Here is a 19432-nt window from a genome sequence, read left to right as displayed (position 1 = left end):
CCTCTGGGTGTTAAGCTACTGTGTAGTCTGAGAATTTAGCATGTCTGGACTCTATATTGGATTTAATTTTTATAGCCTCTTGAAGGTTGCCAATGATCTCCTGCTAAAGAATGGTACTGAGACCCTCTTAAAGTGGTCCCTGGGTTCTCTCTCCCCCCGCCCCCACCCCCCAGGAGGCTGTTCCTTTATTAGGCGAGCAGGTTAATCACAGAGGAGTTGATTTTGCCCAGTTGTTGGTTGACCAGGGTCCTGGGGTCCTGTTCTCTAGTTAGAATGATGTAATGAACACCTTCTTTTCCTTGTTTTAAGATCAGGCCTTTGTAACACTGACCACAAACGATTCCTACGCCAAAGGAGCCCTGGTCCTGGGTTTGTCTCTGAAACAGCACAGGACCTCCAGGAGGCTGGTCGTGCTCATCACCCCGCAGGTCTCGGACTCCATGAGGTGAGGACACGCCGCCGGGCCGTCGGTTGGGCTCTGACATCCCCTCCCCTGTTTCTGGCCTCAGTGGACCTTCAGGCCAGACCCTTTGCAGGGGCTGAGTGCTGGTGGAGAGTGATGAGCGCTGCTGATTGAAGGATTCCTGGGTCCGAAGCCTCTTCCTGGCTCTTGGGAGCTGTTCCAACCACGCTCCATCTGGGAGGTGGAGTTCTGGCCCTAGTACTTGCTGGTCCCAGCCAGGGCTGGGCGCTCTCATAGGCAGGTCCCCTCCGGGTGATCCAAGCGAGTGACTCAGTCCAGCCGTCCCTCTGCGTCGTCCTGCCTCACCTGCATGCCTTTCCCCCAAAGGGAGCGGGGGCTACTGTCCTGTTTCCAGCCAAGCAGACCTCCCTTGCCTTTGAAAGAAAGTAGCAGTTTTCTCCACCACATCTGACATTAGTAACCTAATGATCTTTATTTACAATTCAGTAGACTAGATATTTTCCAAAGGGCTCTCTGAAATAGGGGTCCTGCTAAGAAAGACCCTGAGGGGTACAAGCTGCTTGTTGATTGGGTTAGTTCATGTTACTTTTTTGGAGTTAAATTTTGAAGTATATGAATCAACTGCCTTGATCCTCATACTAACTTATTTAAGGGTACCTTGCCACACTAGCACCTCTGTATTGCATTTATTTTTGCGTTCTTTTATCCATTTTAGAAGTTGAAAATGCCCCTTTTGTGACTCTTTTCAAAAAATGTAAGCACGTGCCAAAGACCCCTGAAAAAGAGGCATTATATATGCATACGTATATCTCACACACTAACAAGCTTGTTCCTAAAGGGTAATTTAGGAAAACCAAATTACCCCCAAACTGCCTCCTCTGTGTATGTCCTCATCTATAATCACTTTAGTGAGGATACTGTAAGAAAGAGGGTGTGGTCTTAGAAACCAAGAAACCAAGCCCCCTTTCCGGTCGTCAGTGGTACACAACCATTTCTTTCAAAGAAATCAAGTTTACAGTGTGAACTGGAACATATTTTTGTACAGCTTTGGAGGTGACTAGTGCGATATCAGTTTTGTTCCACATGCGTGATGTTGTTGTCAACTTTGAGTGATGGCCTGTCTTTCTCCTGCTTTTTTTCTTGTGTTGAGTTTAGTGTCTCACCTGGGAAGTACACCGCCGCTTCTCTCACCTCTGGCTTGCTTTCTAAAGTCAGTCTGTAGTTAATTTTGGGCAGGGAGAAGTCTTATACCTCACAAACCAGAGTGAGTCGCTCATGCCAGGAGTGCTAAGCATATAACAAATGTTGGTGTATTCGATGCAAAAGAATGGAAACCGAGTCATTGAGTCACTCAGCTTCTTTTACGACACACAGCTTCAGGCAGTTGTCAGCTTCCTTAGCAAAAATTATTAATTAGTTATGGGCTTCAGTGCAGATACTGTATGTCTTAACTCAGCATTACTTGGAAAAGGATTCAGTGGTCAGCAAGAATCAGTTCTAATAAAATATTATTGTTAAAGATGTCAGCTGTTGAAAAGACATCTGACCAAACATCAGTTACATTTTTACAGGCTATTTCACAACTTGCCTGGTATTCAGTGGTACAATAAAACATACGGAACTTCTTCTATGATACTGTTTAAGACAAGCAGTTCATCCTCACCATAAGCAGTTCTTACCATTTTAGTGAAATTAACTGCACATGCAAATCAACAGTTTGTGCTGAAGCCAGTTAGGACATATTTAAGAGACCGTAGTATACCAAAGTAACAGATTGCTGTCATTGTTGATAAGCTAATAAGGATGCAGTCTTATGTTATATGGGTCACTTGTTCTGAAGAGGTGCTGAGAGCTGTTTTCTGGGTTTCACTTTGACAGGAAAACTTTAGAGACCGTCTTTGATGAAGTCATCGTGGTGGATGTCCTGGACAGCGGTGATTCTGCGCATCTCACCTTAATGAAGAGGCCTGAGTTGGGTGTCACGTTGACTAAACTCCACTGCTGGACACTCACACAGTACTCCAAATGTGTATTCATGGATGCAGATACTCTGGTGAGTGTGCCTTTGATGGCTGGAGAGATGGATATAGTAACTGAAACCAGTTAGGCATGTGAAGAATGCTGTCAGGACTTCACAGTAAAGTGCAGATAAAACCGCTGTTGGGAAAAGTGTCAGGTGTCGGAGGAGAGTAAGACCAGCCTGCCTCACAGGTGTCGTCTGATGAGTTAGTCCAGCAACAGATCGCATCTGGTGTGCTGGATAACTTAAGGAGAACTTAGGAAGGGTTCTGCTATAGAAGAACAGCTCTGAAATGCTTTCCCTTCTCCCCACCCCCTTGCCCTTGAATCAGGTCCTAGCCAATATTGACGATCTTTTTGAGAGAGAAGAACTGTCGGCGGCACCAGACCCGGGGTGGCCTGACTGCTTCAATTCTGGAGTCTTTGTTTATCAGCCTTCAGTCGAAACATACAATCAGCTGCTGCGTCTTGCTTCCGAGCAAGGTAGCTTTGATGGTACGTACCCGCTTTCCCCGTATCGGATAAGCTGTGAACAACTCCCGGGGCTGCTCTTCTCAGGGAGCTGCTGCGTGCCCTTGTGTCTGCAGGGTAGTGATACATGTGACGTGACAAGCGTTTTAGGCTGTGTTGTTCTGGGGAATAGTATGTGTGTGCGTGCATGCATCTTTTTCCCCTAGGTACCTCGGCTGTTTTACAGACTTGCCCTTCATTGATCTTCCTGTGTCTAAATTAGAGCGTGATTAAAGCAACCGTGACTATTCAGGGATTCAGAAGACCACTAAACAAAGGAGAGGTTAACAGCTGTCTTAAGCCTCAGTAAACTGAAGTGCAAGAACTAACAGGAGGACCCAGAATTGTCTCCGTGGAAATTTGAGGAATAATTTAGGCTCTCATTCTCAGAACATGGCGCTGTGAGTAATCTTCGTCTCCAGGTTTTCACGGCCTGTGAGGCCATGCATCACATAGAGTGCGGTCTGCAGAGCTGCAGCAGAGAACCTCGGCGGAGTCGCCGTCCATTTTCCGTAATGCGTGTGTGTGTCTGTCTATAGCTGTCAGTACGTTTACATAGAAAGGTGGTGACTGGGATTTAGGGCCTCACATCCTTTGGAGAATTTTGGTTAAATTAATTAGTTAGGTATACTTCTATTTTAGGCCAGTCTCTAAAATAATAAATAATAAGTCACTTTGTTTTTAACACAAACCACAAAGCTGGCAGTTAGTAGGCAAAAGCAACTTTTTAGAAAATAAATGTTGATGGATCCTTTGAATTAAGAAAAGACCCAGTTGTATCTAGGAAGAAGGATTTGTACAAGGAGACCCCCTCTCGGCAATGACTCTCTGTCAGATACCTGACGCTGTGGCAGAAGCCGGGGGGGAGGCCAGAGCCCTGGGCAGACCCCAGGCCCCAGGGGCCGCTTTCCTCTCCAAGAGCAGGTGTGAGATTTGCAGTGAGCAGATCTTTTGACGCCAGCGGGAATGACCATCCTCAGCTGACATAAAGTTCAGCCCTGGATGCAAATACAGGGGTTCATCTCCATTAACTAGTTGCAAAGTTAAAAATTACAATTTCAAATTTAAACTTTTTGAATTAAAAGTACATCTAGAAGTTCATGGGATTGCTGAAATTAAGAGATTGGAATTTAAAACATTTTTGTGTGTGTTAGTCACTCAGTCATGTCCAACTCCTTGTGACCCACGAACCTTAGCCTGCCAGGCTCCTCTATCCACGGAATTCTCCAAGCAAGAACACTGGAGTGGGGAGCCATTCCCTTTTCCAGAGGATCTTCCTGATCCAGGGCTTGAACCCAGGTCTCCTGCATTGCAGACAGATTGTTTACCTTCCCCACCAGGGAAGCCCAAAACATTTTTAGTTACATATAAAATTGAAATTGGGTTTTTGTTGTTGCTGTTCACAGAAATTGAATTCTGTTTCGTCATTTGAGGATTTGGAATAGCAGCTGTTTGAAATGTCATTGAAAAAGGAGGAGAAACTTAAATCTCAATCTTGTCTCACTGTTTGACTAGTCTGTACTCTATACCAGCAGTGCTAAACCTGGGTGATTTGGCCCCGCCCCCTGGGGACTTTTGGCAGTGTCTGGAGACATTTTTAGTTGTCACAAGTGAATGGGGAGGCGGGACTGGCAGCTAGTGAGTAGAGGCCAGGGATGCTGCTAAACATCCTCCATCGCACGCCCCCACACCAGAGACTCATCCGGCTCAAAGAGGTCAGTAGTGCCAAGGTTGAGAAATTCTGCTCGATGCCAAGTCATTATGTGCCCTTAAAACAGTGAGCAAAAGCATCTGAGCCGTAATAAACGGCAGCCTCCGACAGGAAGTGCGTTCTTACTTTAAGCAACCTTAAGTGAGAAATGATGCCTTGAGTGCTGACTGTGGTTATGGCCAAATGTAACTTCTTCACGTCACTGATTTATTTTGTAGCTCCTGCTATTTTCCTTTCATATAAGGAATGAAAATTATATTGGCATTTGAGTTCAAAACATGTATTTCTCTTGCTCACACAAAAATAGTTACCTTTGCACAGAAGGAAGATAAGAGTATTTTTAGCAGAAGTCCACTGTCTGTCTTAACCTTTGCGTCAGATTGTGGCTTTCTTCACCTCCTCTCATTAAATTTAAAGGAAGTAGCATAATCCTGCCAGAAATTCCGTGTAAATTCTCAGATCTAGTGAGTGAGTCACATTCTACAGTAGATCTAGCTACCTAAAACGGACACGATTGTAATCGCGTAAAGAGAATCCACTTTCTAATTCTGAAGAATACTAGATTCTGTTGTTGCAAGATGAAAGTTTGGATACCAAACAGTGTGCCATGATAAATTACTGGGTTACAATTTCAGAATATAAAATGGTTTAATTAGCTGGTAGAAACCAACCTGGATCATGTATCTGTTCTGGAGCCAAGAGCTCCTAAAGGAGTTGATGGTCCGTTGTTAAGAAGCAAGAACGTGTGAAGAGGGCTCAACTAGAAAGCACTTTCTACTTTTTCAGCTGGAATCTGAAACCGCAGGAGATTCTCTCTGTGCCTGGGAGCACATTCATTATTCAGCAGCAGGGTTTCCAGGAGCTGGCCTTTCTGGAGGGTGCTCCATTTACTGGCTCGTTGGTGGCAAAGGATGTGAATTATTTCTGTGACTCGTAGAAATACCTAGTTGAAAGAGTTGAGAATTCAGCTGTGTAGATAGGAGCTTATGGGTATTCTCCTTTTTAATGTTATTTATTTTTTATATTTTTGGCCATGGTAGGTCTTCACTGCAGCGCGGGCTTTTCTCCAGCTGCGAGGAGAGGGGCTGCTCTCTGGTTGTGGGGAGAGGACCTCTCACCGCGGTGGATTGCGGTGTTTCTCCCTCTTACCGAGCGCAGGCTTTGGGAGTCGGGTTCCTGGGCTCTCGAGCGCAGCCTCAGTACTTGTGGCTCCGGGCTCAGTGGGACCGAGGAACTGACGTCAGGCTCTCAGCGCAGAACCCTGTGTGGTTTAGATGTCGCCCCGGGCTCTGAGATAAGCACTGTCAGGAATTTCCTTTCACCTTACCGTACACTTCTAATATCCGCAGATATCCCCCCGCCCCCAACCCCAGGTGCACTGAACGGGGGTCTTCAGTCCCAGCATTTTTAGGCTGACAGTCAAGAAAACCTGTTTGCAGATAACCGTATCTCAGTCTGAAGGTCTTGCGAGTTCTGCTTAATCTCTTCATACGTTCGGCAGAAACTGACGGGGCCTGCTGTCCACGGACGAGCCACGCGGGCTGCCGACGGCTGAGCGTTCGCAGCCGCCTCCGCAGCCCTTCTGATGGGGAGGAATGTGGCTGTCACGGCTCTGATCGCCAGTCCTCTAATCACGCCGCACCCTGCCGCTGACCGGGAGGGCACCCCTCATACGGCGAGTCTGCTAGGGGCCGCGCCGCGCCCTGCCGCTGACCAGGAGGGCACCCCTCATACGGCGAGTCTGCTAGGGGCCACGCCTTCTCTTATCTTCCCCAGTATCTCTGGGGTGTTAGAGATTTCAGACTAGTGACTTCGTACCTAATTCATGGCTGGCCTTTAATTTCCCACAATGAAGTGTCTAACTTCTGTGCTGTTAATACTTGTGGACTGTCTTGCATTTACTTCATAACCAACATTACATGTTTTCTGAAGAGTTGTACAATAACTGTTGCAAAACACGTATACCGTGGCACTTTATAGACTCTGACAAGATAAGGTCAACTTCAGGACTTAACAGAGAGAAGGAAGAGAGGTGATGATTTCGTAGATACTAGTCAGCAGTTTTGTCTCCACACATGAGTGTGCAATAAGGCTGATTCACTTGACTCTTCATTTGATTAAATTAATCTGGATGCAAGTTGAGGTTTTTATTTCCTTTCCTCCCATGACTCTAGAGTATCCTAAATTAAGGATGCCTATACCTTTGAAATGGTTGGATGGCATCACTGACTCGATGGACATTAGTTTAAGCTCCGGGAGTTGGTGATGGACAGGGAAGCCTGGCGTGCTGCAGTCCATGGGGTTGCAAAGAGTTGGACACGACTGAGCAACTGAACTGAACTGATACAGTTGAAAAGTTTAGTGCTTGAGAGTTGCTGTATATTAAATTTCGTTTCCATGTGTTACCTTCTAAAACCTAAGTGAAAAATTAGAATTCATATTTTCCAATTTCAAGTATCCATCTTTTTAAAAAAATGGAATTCATTAGTGTAATCTAAATACCCTAAACTTTTTTTAAAGTCATGAAATTTTGGTCTGTAGTTGAATTTTCAAAAAAAAAAAAAGAGCAGAGCAAATCGGTATAGAATGTTAGGTATGGTTTTCCTTCAGCAGAATCTAAAACCTGCTGTGAGGTCATTAAACTGTGTGTTCCCTGTTCTGATTTTAAGGAGTCACTGAGACCCTTAAACTGAAATTTTTTTCTGTGCTTGGAGATGTAAGCTGGGAGAGTAAAACGAAGTTTTAAAATAATTTTAAAAGAGTTGGTTCTAAATTCTAAAGTGTAAAATTGACCCCAGTGCTACTGTCTCTAACCTTTGCGGTTAGTTTGGATTCAAGCTGTCCAGAAAAGGAGTGAAGGAGAGGTGTTCCCAGATAGTACTTGTCTTGTTCAAACCAGAGATGCTCAGAAATTCAGATGTACCTCACCTGGTCCTCTGACTTGCAAGGTTCGACCTTGACAGATGCTCATGGCAGGCTTTCCCAGTTGCCCACAGACTAGGCTACTTGTGGCTCTGTGGGCCTTAAGCTGTGTTGTCAGTCGCTTTGAAAATTACTCTGTTCTCTTGTGTTTATATCATTCAGTAATTAAATTTTAATTGATAGTTTGGGTAGTATCTTGAATAAAGATGAAAAGCAAAAGTCATATCATATAGCAAAATACATGAGTACACACAGTTTTTAAGAGCTGTTTTTATCTCACTGTACCCACCCATGAGGATTTTTTTTTTTAACTTAGCCATCTGTTTCTAGCCTTGTAACCAGCAGAGATCATGAACTCTTGAGAAATAGAGACGGAAGGAAGAACTAAAGTGTTCATGTGTCCAGGCTCTTCGAGGAGTCATTTTACTTCTTCATTTATTCCTTAACAGTTTTGTGAAGTAGTCATTTATTTATTCGTTAATATATTAATCCAGTAGATATTTATTGAAGGTCTGCTATATGGCTGTACTGGGCACCAGCATCGATACAGTTCAGACAGCCGCTTGCCAGACAGTCTGGCAAGGTCTAAAGCAGACAGTCTTTCTTGAAGCTGGGGCTGGGTTGTATGAGTGTAGTTTTCTGTCTTCACTTCCAGTGGCCCATCACATGCTGCAACATTCATGAAAATATATCCTAGGAATGGTACAGGGTGGAGGAAAATATTATACTGGCTTTATTACAGATTAATGACTTAAAATTCATTGCCCTGACTAGAGAAAGCAGTTGATATATTCCTCATTTTAGAGATGAGGACAGTTAAGTCTTCTATCTCTGCGGCTACTGTTTCTCCCCTCTAAACCATAATGTCTAGAAATATTTTGTCTTTTTATTGTTAAAATAGCAGATGTGTTTTATTTGATTAATGAGATATGGTTGATTTATAATATATGTAAGTTTCAGGTGTACAACATAGTGATTCACCGTTTTTAAAGGTTACATAGTTATTATAAAATATTGGCCATATTCCTCATGCCAGACAGTCTATCCATGTAGCTTATTTTGTACATAGCAGTCGGCACCTCTTAACCCACCGACCCCCATCTTGTCCCCACTTCCATCTCCCCACTGGCAACCATAGTTTGTTTTCTGTGTCTGTAAGTATTACTTTGTCTTTTTTAATCGGCAGCACAGTTGATAGTCTCGAATTGTTTTGTGGGTCTAGAAGTATTTTTGCAAATGATTAATTCTGTCTTCATTTCTGTAATCCATTCCTATAGTATTGAAAAAAAATCATTTGAGCTCCTCATCTGGGGAAGATACTAAGTTTAAGGGCTAGGAATAGATAAGTAAATAATACAGTTTTATTTTTATCCCTACCTGTATAAAGCTTGTATATTGTATATTTTATGAGACTTTACATTTAACACCTAATTACACAGTTAATTATGTAATCATGAATCTGATAAATTCAGAGTGCTAAAAGAATCTAGACTTAGGATCTGCCTTAAATTGAGAAAGTGAAATTTAAGCCACAAATAAATGTTCCCTTGCATCTATGACTTAGCAGCAGCAGCAGCAGCATCTATGTAATTATTTAATAGCTTGATTATTACAAATATTTTTTAAAGTGAGAAACAAAAGCCAAACATGAAATGGTAAAATAAATCAATCGTTCTTGGTTTAAATGGATTGAGGCCAGCGAGATGCAGTGATGCTAAGACCAGGGCTCAAAGTACCTGGATTCCCATGAGCCACCTGGGTTAATCCGATGATCCTTAGTAAACCTGATGGAAATGTCCCCAAGAGCTGGAACATTCACAAACAGTAACTTAGTATCCTTGGCACGCTCTCTGTAGGCAAGAGTGAGAACACCTGCCGTGCATGTTACGGGAATTCTGTCTTAAGGAGCGAGTCTCATTTTCATTTCAGCGTTTGTCTGTGTTGTTCAGTCACTAAGTCGTGTCCAGCTCTTTGTGACCCCGTGGACTGTTGCCTGCCAGGCTCCTCTGTCCATGAGATTTTCCAGGCAAGAATACTGGAGTGGGTTGCCATTTCCTTCTCCAGGGAATCTTCCTCACCCAGGGATCAAACCTGCATCTCATGTGGATTCTTTACCACTGAGCCACTGGGGAAGCCCATCCCTCTCCTATAACATTAAGCATATTTTGCTGTAAATTGTTTGCTTGATTTATGCTCTTCTACTCCCTGATTAGGTTGAGAACCATTTGAAAGCTGGAGCCTATTTTAGTCATCATAGTACCTATATGTAATTTATGTAACCTCAGACATTTTCTATAGAAATGACATTTCTGAGAGTTACATTCTCTAATAAAATTAAAAAAGGGTCATTCTCTGAAAGACCCTAGACCAGTGTTTCTCAGATTTTAATATGCAAGCAAAGCATCTGAGGATTCAAATGAGCGTTCTGGTTCTGTGGGTCTGGTGGGATTGGGACTTGCTCTTCCACGGTTCTGTCAAACTCTCAGGTGATGCCCCTGCTTCTGAATCCTTGTGTTGAGCAACATGGTTCTAGGGGAACATTTCCTTGGGGCTAAGAAATTCAGGTTCACGTTTAAACCAAAATGCATCCCCCACCCATGCTCTGCTATTCACAGTAGGCAAGCCGGCTGCCAACAAGCTATGGGAAAGCGCACGAAATACTTAAGCGTTGAATAGTGCACACGTTAAAAAACAAAGCAGCACTCAATTCCGTTTCTGTCTCATAAAATAAGGGACACAGGTTCTGCTAAGTGCGGTAATATGTTCATGTTTATCAGGTTCATGACTCTGGTCTAAAGACCTGGAAACCCTCAGTGGCTGTAATGTTATCAGTAGCCCTTGGCCAGCCTGGGGGAAGGAAGATAGAGAATTCTGCTGTTTGCTTTTGTTGCAGAACAGGTGTCATGCGCCTCTCGTTCCGCTTCCTTTCTCTGCCTCTCACCTGTGCCTCCACACCCACGCCTGCTGGGTCACAGCTGCCGGCGTGTCCGCTCATCATGCTCGTTGGTTCTGAGCTGATTGAGATGAACAGTGTCTTAACCTGTCTAAATAAATAAAGTTGCCTCTGGACGCCTGACTAGACTGCGCTGGACAGAAGTCGTGGGGTTTTCATTAGAAAAGTCAGCAGCCTTTGTTACACCCTCGTGTGTCTCGTAGCACAGGCCTGCTTAGATCTGCATTCTGCTTTAAAGGGAGCTCGAGTTTAGGGACTTCTAATGAAGCGAGATTGATAGATCCAAACACAGACTCTTCTGGTGAAACTAAAACATAGTTTTGCATGATCTTGAGATCTGCAGTTGTATATTTGGAAGAAGATGGCTAGGTGGCTGAATTAAAAAATTATGTAAGAAGCCATAGACTTCTCGGTGGTATTTAATTCTATTTCTAATCCACAACTTTTGACTAAAGGGGCACCCTGCATAGTCACATAATGAAGTCAGTGGCCGTGGAAGTTGCATGGTCTGTATGTTCTGCGCCCTGAGAGGCAGGGTCCTTGCTGAGGTTTGAGGACTGACCAGCTGAATGAGCACCGTTGATTCAGGCGTCCGCTGCCCTGCCTCTCCACTTCTTGCTTGTTTCCTGTTCTAGCGGTGCTTCTCAGCCCTGCCGTCGGCACACAGCCGAGGGCTGACGGTGTCGGGAGGGTACCTGGGAGTGAACGGAAGCAGCCTTTTGTGGCTGGAGGCAGCTGGCCAGGGGCTCTGAGGGATCAGCAAAACTCTTGACTCCTGTTTCCCAGGCTCACCCTGTCGGACTGGGGAGTTCTGCTTTATGCTTACCCTTCCGACCTTCATGGAATCGGGTTTCTTCTCTGCGTTACAATGTCGTCAGTAGTCATTTTAAGTGGAATTGCTTAATTTTAAAAGAAAAGTCTTTAAATGTGGCAGGAAAAACCAAGTGGTAGAAAAAGATATGTAGTGTGATACCTAGTTTTATAAAGTTCACAAACAAGTGAAAATATATATTGTCTGGAGACACACATATGTGGTAGAGGAAATCAAGATAATTACAAACAAATTTCATGACAAATAGCTCCTTCTGGGGTCAGGGGCAGTGAAATTGGGTAAGGGAACCCCCCACAGAGAATTTAAACTGTGTTGATAATGTGTGAGTTTTTCAGTTGGATATTGGGTATATTTAGTGTTATTGCATGCTTTATAACCTACACATATTTTTTTTTTTTTTTTATATTTTTGTTTTGATAATATATTTCATATTGAAAATAAGTGAAAAATGGAAAGAAAAGGTCTTGGCACAATTCTCATTCTTTCCCCAGTTGTAGTGTTAATATGCTAGAATTACAAAAATAATGTAACAATATTAATGAAAAGTTGGAGTGAGGGAACATCGGTAACATCAGTCCCCTCACACTGCTGCTGCTGTTGGATTTATTTTCTTCTGGTAGGAATGTGTATGTTCTTGGGGCTTCCTCAGTGGTAAAGGATCTGCCTGCCAGTACAGGAGACCCAGGAGATGAGGGTTCGATCCCTGGGTTGGGAAAAATCCCCCGGAGAAGAAAGTGGCAACTCATTCCAGTATTCTTGCCTGGAGAATTCCATGGACGGAGGAGCCTGGCGGGCTGCAGTCCATGGGGTCACAGTCAGACACGACTGAGCGCACACACACACACACACACACACACACACACACGTATGTTCTTAGTTATAATGTGTGTTATTGTGTATTTTTATATTCCACAGTATATTGATGGTCTTTATAACCACTGGTTTTAATGGCTGAATAATGTTGGGAGTGGTTAGTATCACAGTATACTAACCACTCTTCTGTGTTGGAATATTCAAGTTGTTTCAACTTTTCTGCCATTAATGTCCGTCTTCATGGTTCTTTTGTTCATTCTACAAATAACTTACCCGTGTGTAAGGCATTCTGCTAGCTGCTAGAATTACAGTGATAAGCAGAAAGAGCCATAATCTCTGTCCTTGTGGAATCTAGAATCTAATAACGGACAGTTCTTGATGGCATTTTGCATTTTAGCCACATTAATCTTTGAACTTTAAAAAAAATTTTTTGAGTGAACTGTAGATTTACATGCAGTTTAAAAAAATATAGAGAGACCCCATATGCACTTCATTCACCCTGTTTCCCCCAGTGGTAACATCTTGTGTAGTTGTAATTCTGCAACAGGAACTGATGCATTGATGCAGTCCACCAGCCTCGCTTCTCTTTTGAGCTACTTGTCCCTTAAGTAATGGGGGCCTCTCAGAACTTTCTGAAACAGAGAGATTACTCCATGTGAGGTCACTCCAGACAGTTGCTCAATGATGCCTTTGATCCATAGAGTGGATCGACGGCATGTGGAAAGGATGGGACACACAGAGGCTAGGTGAGGTACATTTGGACTTTAAACCTAGTGCCCTGACCTTGCTACTTAGCTCTGAATGTTAAATGCATCTCCAGATCTTTAAAGCCTTTTTCAGAACCAAGAAAAATCAAATAATAATGACAGCCAATTCGGGTATGTTTAGAGAGGAAACTAGGTCTAAGTGCAGAGCTAGCCGGGGAGGGAAGTAACTGTGGTTAACCAGGCTTGCAATTTGAAAGAGCAGGATTCTCCTTGGCGTCACCCTTCCTCCCTCCTGAGTACACACACACACACCTGTGAACACCCGCACGCCTAAGCTGCTGTTCTGATTCACGGGAGACCCTGGTTCTGGGCAGGTGAGAAGCACATGGCCTCTGGTTGAATGTGTTTTGAAGTGTCTTAGTGACTTTTTAGTTACTTGTGTGTTTGTGATTTAGGTCTTGTTCTTAGCTGTTGAGATTTTCGTTGTTTTATTTCTTTTAAGTGAACGGCATGGTCCTCACTCTCTGAGGAAAGCGTGAGGTCCAGGAAGCCCCAGGACACTGCGCTAAGCGTTTGTGGCTGCTGTTGACTTAGCCCAGTGAGGACTCACCTGCTTGGAGGTGTGATTGGTGGCCGGAGGCTGCGCCAGTGGGACGTGGCCCGCTGTCCGTCAGCCTTCCATCCATGCTGGGGGCTTAGAAGCATTCTGCCGTCCCAGTTTGCTCTCTTTTGCTTTTGACTTCTTTTTCTGTACCATTTCTCTTTCCTTTAAAAGGTCAGAGAGCAAATTTTTTTTTTTTTTAAGTATTTCATTTATGTGTTCATTTGTTTTGGCTGTGCCGGGTCCTTGGTGCTGTGGGGGCTGCTCTCCAGGTATGGTGTGCGGGCTTCTTCCTGTGGGGGCTTCTCTCGTTGCAGGGCATGGGCCCCAGCGTGTGCAGACTTCAGCAGTCGTGGCCCCCCAGTTCTAGAGCACAGGCTTCGTAGTTGGGGTGCACGAGCGTAGTTGCTTCCCAGCACGTGGGATCTTCCTGGATCAGGGTTCACGCCGTTGTCCCCAGCATTGGCAGGTGGATTTTTTTTTTTTTTTTAACCACTGAGCCACCAGGGAAACCCTTTAACCTAAAGCCTAAAATCTTTGACCAAGAACCGTCCGAACTCCCAGCCCCGGGTGGTCTAGTTGCTGCCTGCCTCCTGGAGACCCTCCTGGCGGCAGGTGAGCCCCGCCCTGCTCTGCAGGCCGCCTTCCAGGCCGTCTTTCCGTAGCTGCGTGTGTTGCCGTCCTCGGGCCTGCGGTGCTGCCTTCTGCCCGGAGCACCGTCTGCCCGCCTTCTCCCCGGCTGCAGCGGTCGGCCCGCCTGTGCCGCCCTCGGACACCCTGCGTGTGGAGGCAGTCCTGGCTTACACACAGCCTCCGCGTGGAGGCCTGCCCCCGCCTGCCAGACCACGTCTCACGCCGCTGCCGCACGCCTCGGGGCGCTCAGGACTTTCCCTCACTGCCCTCATCCCCGTTTGCCGGGGTATTGTGGATTCTGGATTTGCTGACAGTGGGGCCTCCCAGCCTCCCCAGGCTGTCCTCGATGATGGCCCTGTCTCTGCTCACAGCTGATTCTCGAGTGCCTGGGCTGGTGGTCTGGCACATAGCAGCTTTGCAGTCAGTATTTGCTCAGTTAATGAATTAACTCAGGGAGATGGCTACCCTCTAAAATGTCCTTTGGGAGCCTGACATAGAATTTATTATTTTTAAAATGGAATTGGTGGGAATTTCCTGGCAGTCCAGGGGTTAGGACTCTGGGCTCTCACTTCCGAGGGCCTGGCTTCAACCCCTGGTCAGGGAACTAAAATCCCACCAGCCTTGAGGCACGGCCAGAAAAAAAAAAAAAAAAAATAGAATTAGGACCTCTTTGTAAAGGCCCAGTTATATATTCCTGTAAAATTATTGACCTGTCCTTGACGTCTGTGACTGTAATTTGTTTGTTTCTTTCAGGTGGGGACCAGGGTTTACTGAATACGTTTTTTAGCAGCTGGGCAACAACAGATATCAGAAAACACCTGCCATTTATTTATAACCTCAGCAGCATTTCTATATACTCCTACCTCCCAGCATTTAAAGCGTAAGTGCCAAGGGTTTACCTGTGGGGTGGGATGCTGAGGGCAGGGGCTGGGGTTCCGATTTGGGGAGGGGGGTGCCTCAGTGTCATTCTTGGGGCAAAAACAGATGGAGACTCTGAGGAAAGTCCTTTCTCTCCTAAGAAACTTGGCTCTGATGGGGAGGGGCCTTGCTGGTGTCCATCGCTTTATGTTTGGAGGAACCCAGAGGGCCCTTAGCTGCCTGTGGGAAAAGGTTCCCATTGGTTCCTGGGATGGCAGGCCCTCTGGTGAATCACCTCTCTGTCGTGGTCAGGAACACTTCTGCCTTGTACAAGCTGTTGAGCCTCAGCTGTCTAAAATGAGGGTGTGAACAACCCTCTCCGTGGTGGTGGTGGGGATGGCATAAGATGTGTGGTGTCATGGTCAAGGGCAGGGCCTGTGGAGCTGGCCTCCCTCACTTCACATCCTGGAGAAGCCACTTCCTGGATGGTTACTAGTTACTGAACTCGCAGCTCAGGAGAAGTTGGGCTTGTTACTGAACACACATCCCCGGTGTCCTCCAGAGGCTATCGTGAACACTCAGTGGGGTGGCTCAGTCAGTAAAGAGTCTGCCTGCAACGCAGGAGACCGGGGTTTGATCCCTGGGTTGGGAGGATTCCCTGGAGAGGGAAATGGCAACACACTGCAGTATTCTTTGCCTGGGAAGTCCCATGGAGAGAGAGCATGGAAGGCTGCACAGTCCATGGGGTCGCCAAGAGTCAGACGTGACTGAGCCACTAACCCTGCCTAACGGAGGCAATCACTTGAAGAGCTGAGAGAGGCTGGCCTCCCTTTGTTGTGGTTCAGTCACCAAGTCGTGTCTGACTCTGCGACCCCGTGGACTGCAGCACGCCAGGCCTCCCTGTCCATCACCAACTCCCGGAGTTTACCCAAACGCATGTCCATTGAGCTGGTGATGCCATCCAGCCATCTCATCCTCTGTCGTCCCCTTCTCCTGCCCTCAATCTTTCCCAGCATCAGGGTCTTTTCCAGTGAGTCAGCTCTTCGCGTCAGGTGGCCAAAGTATTGGAGTTTCAGCTTCAGCATCAGTCCTTCCAATGAACACCCAGGACTGATCTCCTTTAGGATGGACTGGTTGGATCTCCTTGCAGTCCAGGGGGCTCTCAAGAGTCTTCTCCAGCACCACAGTTCAAAAGCATCAATTCTTCAGCCTCCCTTAGCATTTAGTAATAGCAGGCGATGCGTCCTCTGTGTCTGGGAGGGGGTCTAGCAATGCAGGTGATCTCTCAGCCTGAGGAGCAGCGTGTGGTTCCTCATTCTGCCATTTCCCTGCAGTGTGGGGAAGGCTCTTGGCTTCAGTCCCCCATGTGTAAAATGAGGAGGGAAGTCATAACCTCCCTCGTCAGGCTGTTGGGATAAAGCAGTTCGTACACGTAAAGTGCTCATTTCACACCGTTCCCTGTGTGTTTCTGATCCAGCAGCTAATACAGCCCAGCTAATGGCTTGTCTCCCAGTGAGGGCCTGGGCCCTGTCCTCTAGCCTCTGACTCATTCGTGTGCAACCAAGAAGATGATTCAGGCTTCTTGAGCGGAGGCCAAGCTGTCAGGCTGATCCTGAGACACAGCCGTGAGCAGTGACAGACACTCTCTGCTGAGCTGGGCAAGGCCCATGATCTCTGAGCCCCGCCTGGGCATTCCTGAGTGAGCAGAAAACAAAGGGTCTTTCTCTCCTTGTGTTTCATTATCCGAAGTCCCCTCCAGATATCTTGCCCCACGGGGATGAGCATGCCTGGCTTTTTGAGGCAGAAATGTTTCCTTTTGTGTTCTTTTCTGGGCAGACTCTGTCCGCCTTACCCAGATAAAGATTACAAGTATCTTGTGTTCTTTCCTCCCTAACTGTTCTCTTGGACGGTGTCTCTGACATACTGCAGCCTCTTCCTTCCTAGAACAAAACAGACAGCCTCTCAGACATACCAACTGTGGTCTGAGTGAAGCAAATAGGACACAATTCACTGTCAAGGGATGGACCAGGAGATGCATGATCTTGGCCTCTAGTCCTTGGCCTTGTGAGGTACAAGCCTGTCTTGCTTGGAAGCGTGGACTTGATTTTCTCTAGTTTTGCTTTTAGTTTCAGATATACAGCAAAGTGATTATTTCTTTCAGATTATATTCCAGTAAAGGTTATTACAAGATATTGAGTATAATTGCCTGTGCCTTACACTATATCCTTGTTGGTCTTTTTGATGGATAGTAGTTTGTATCTGTTAATCCTAAATTCCTATCTTGTTCCTTCCCCTCCGCTTTCCCCTTTGGTAACCATAAGCTTGTTTTCTATGTCTGTGAGTGTGTTTCTGTTTTGGATATAAATTCATTTGTATTGTTATTTTTTAGACTCTATAAATGAGTGATAACATAGAATATTTGTTATTGTCTGACTTACTTCACTAAGGATAATATTTTCTCTGTGCCTGATTCTTCATAGCCGTTATTGCCGCATAGCTCACAGTGTTCCTACAAAGCGTGGTGCCTTTGCTGCTGTTCCCGCACTGAGTCATGTCCGACTCTTTGCAGCCCCACGGACTGCAGCACCCTGGGCTTCCCTGTCCTTCGCTGTCTCTCAGAGTTTGCTAAAACGCATGTCCACCGAGCCGATAATGCCATCCAACCATCTCATCCTCTGTCGTCCCCTTCTCCTCCTGCCTCCTATCTTTCCCAGCATTAGAGTCTTTTCCAGTGAGCCAGCTCTTCGAATCAGGTGGCCAGAGTATTAGAGCTTCAGCTTCAGCATCAGTCCTTCCAATGAGTATTCGGGGTTGATTTTCTTTAGGAGTGACTGGTCTGATCTTGCTGTCCAAGAAGACTCTCCAAGAGTCTTCTCCAGCACCACAGTCTGAAAGCCCTCTAGAACTGAATTGCTCTATAAGAGGGCAGTTGCTTAATTTAATTGACTAGCTTCAGCTGAGCAAGCTAAGGTGAGCATGCAAAAGAGAAAGAATCATTAGTGGTGTGAGCAATTCTGTGCCCCTTTCCACTCAAATCTGCTCATCGAGCTTGTGTCCTGAGATGACTGTACTGGGGAAACATGAATTTGACATCCTCCCTATTGAACTCTGTTCGCAAACCGTGTTGATACAGAGATTAAAGACTCATATTTTTCATGTAACATGGCCTTATTTCCACTATGGTTCATTGAGATTCCCTCTGATTTTCATTTTCCTACCAAGGTTGAACTTACTGTCCCTTTAGTGATAAGCCTGGTTTGCACATACACTGCTTGCATTCATTTTATTTTGACAAAGAACAAGAAGCAGGTGGAGCCGAGTTAAGTTATTTGGGGAGAAGATAGACTTACTTGCTGGAATCTTGGCCACCTCTCTCAGAATCCCAGTGGTTTTCATATCCTCTAAATGAATTTCCCAGCCGCAACAGTTTGGGGTCTAAATTACCAAAACAGTTAGGATGGTTTCTTTTTCCTGACTCTAGAGATGAGTGCTAATTTTGGACATCTGCTTGGTGTATGGCCATAACTGTAGTGTAGATGGCGCACTGGGAGGCTAGGAGCAGCCCCAGCACCAGCTTGAGTCAGCTGGTGTGTGACCTGAGGGGCGTTAACACTGCCTCCGAGCTGCTCTCCCTGGGCGGGGTTGGCCCCACAGTCTTGGTAATGAGGCTTCTCAGAGAGCTGCCTTGCCTCTCCCCACTGCTAGTTATTTAGGGATACGGAAACCAGATCACAGAACTCATTTTCCCTTCCCTTTGCCAGAAAATTCTTTTGTTTTGTTTTGCAGATATCCGTCTCCAGAGACATTTTTCCTTATGTTTTTGTTAGAACTGGGAAGGGCTAAAAAGGCAGGCAGTTACATTTTCTTTTTTTGTTTTAAGTTAATATAAAATTGTGGCCCAAATCTTGGAAGTTTCCCAGGTGGCTCAGTGGTAAGGAATCCGCCTGCCAGTGCAGGAGATGCGGGTTTGATCCCTAAGTTGGGAAGATGCCCTGGAGAAGGAAATGGCAACCTACTCCAGTTTTCTTACCTGGAGAATCCCATGAAGCCTGGTGGGCTATGAGTCCATGGGTCCATGGGGTTGCAAAGAGTCTGATACAACTTAGCAAGTAAACAACAACACAGCCAGTCATGAACTCTTGGCTGCAGTCTGCCTGACCAAGAACCGTGTGCAGAGCTGGGAACTCCAAGTGAATTCCAAGCCCCACTGCTGGGCTCAGGATGGCCTTGCTGGCCTCCAGGACCAGTGGCCCTGTGGTGTGCCGGCCTCCCCCAGGACAGCACAGGTGGTGGCCAGTGAAATGAAACTAAGGAGTGGTTTAGAGGCTTCATGGAAGAAGTCGAGAATCTGGCTCACCAGCTCCTAGCAACTATGTGCCTTGAGAATGCCAAGACAGTATTTGGATGCCCCAGAATCTCACCACCTTGGATATCTTAGAGCAATGTAGC

General features: G+C 45.8%; 1 protein-coding gene across 1 annotated transcript in view; it reads left to right on the top strand.

The window, feature by feature from the left end:
• Positions 1-19432, top strand: part of GYG1 (glycogenin 1) — a 36839-nt gene that overhangs the window by 2555 nt on the left and 14852 nt on the right. The window contains exons 2-5 of the mRNA XM_043474060.1: positions 310-445; positions 2303-2477; positions 2776-2938; positions 14879-15005. Of these exons, the coding sequence (XP_043329995.1) occupies positions 310-445; positions 2303-2477; positions 2776-2938; positions 14879-15005 (601 nt within the window). The remainder of the gene's footprint in view (positions 1-309; positions 446-2302; positions 2478-2775; positions 2939-14878; positions 15006-19432) is intronic.

The sequence above is a fragment of the Cervus canadensis genome, chromosome 7, assembly GCF_019320065.1.
Source record: "Cervus canadensis isolate Bull #8, Minnesota chromosome 7, ASM1932006v1, whole genome shotgun sequence".
NCBI lineage: Eukaryota > Metazoa > Chordata > Mammalia > Artiodactyla > Cervidae > Cervus > Cervus canadensis.
Note: the sequence above shows the minus strand (reverse complement) of the source record. Positions and strands in the feature narration are given on the sequence as shown.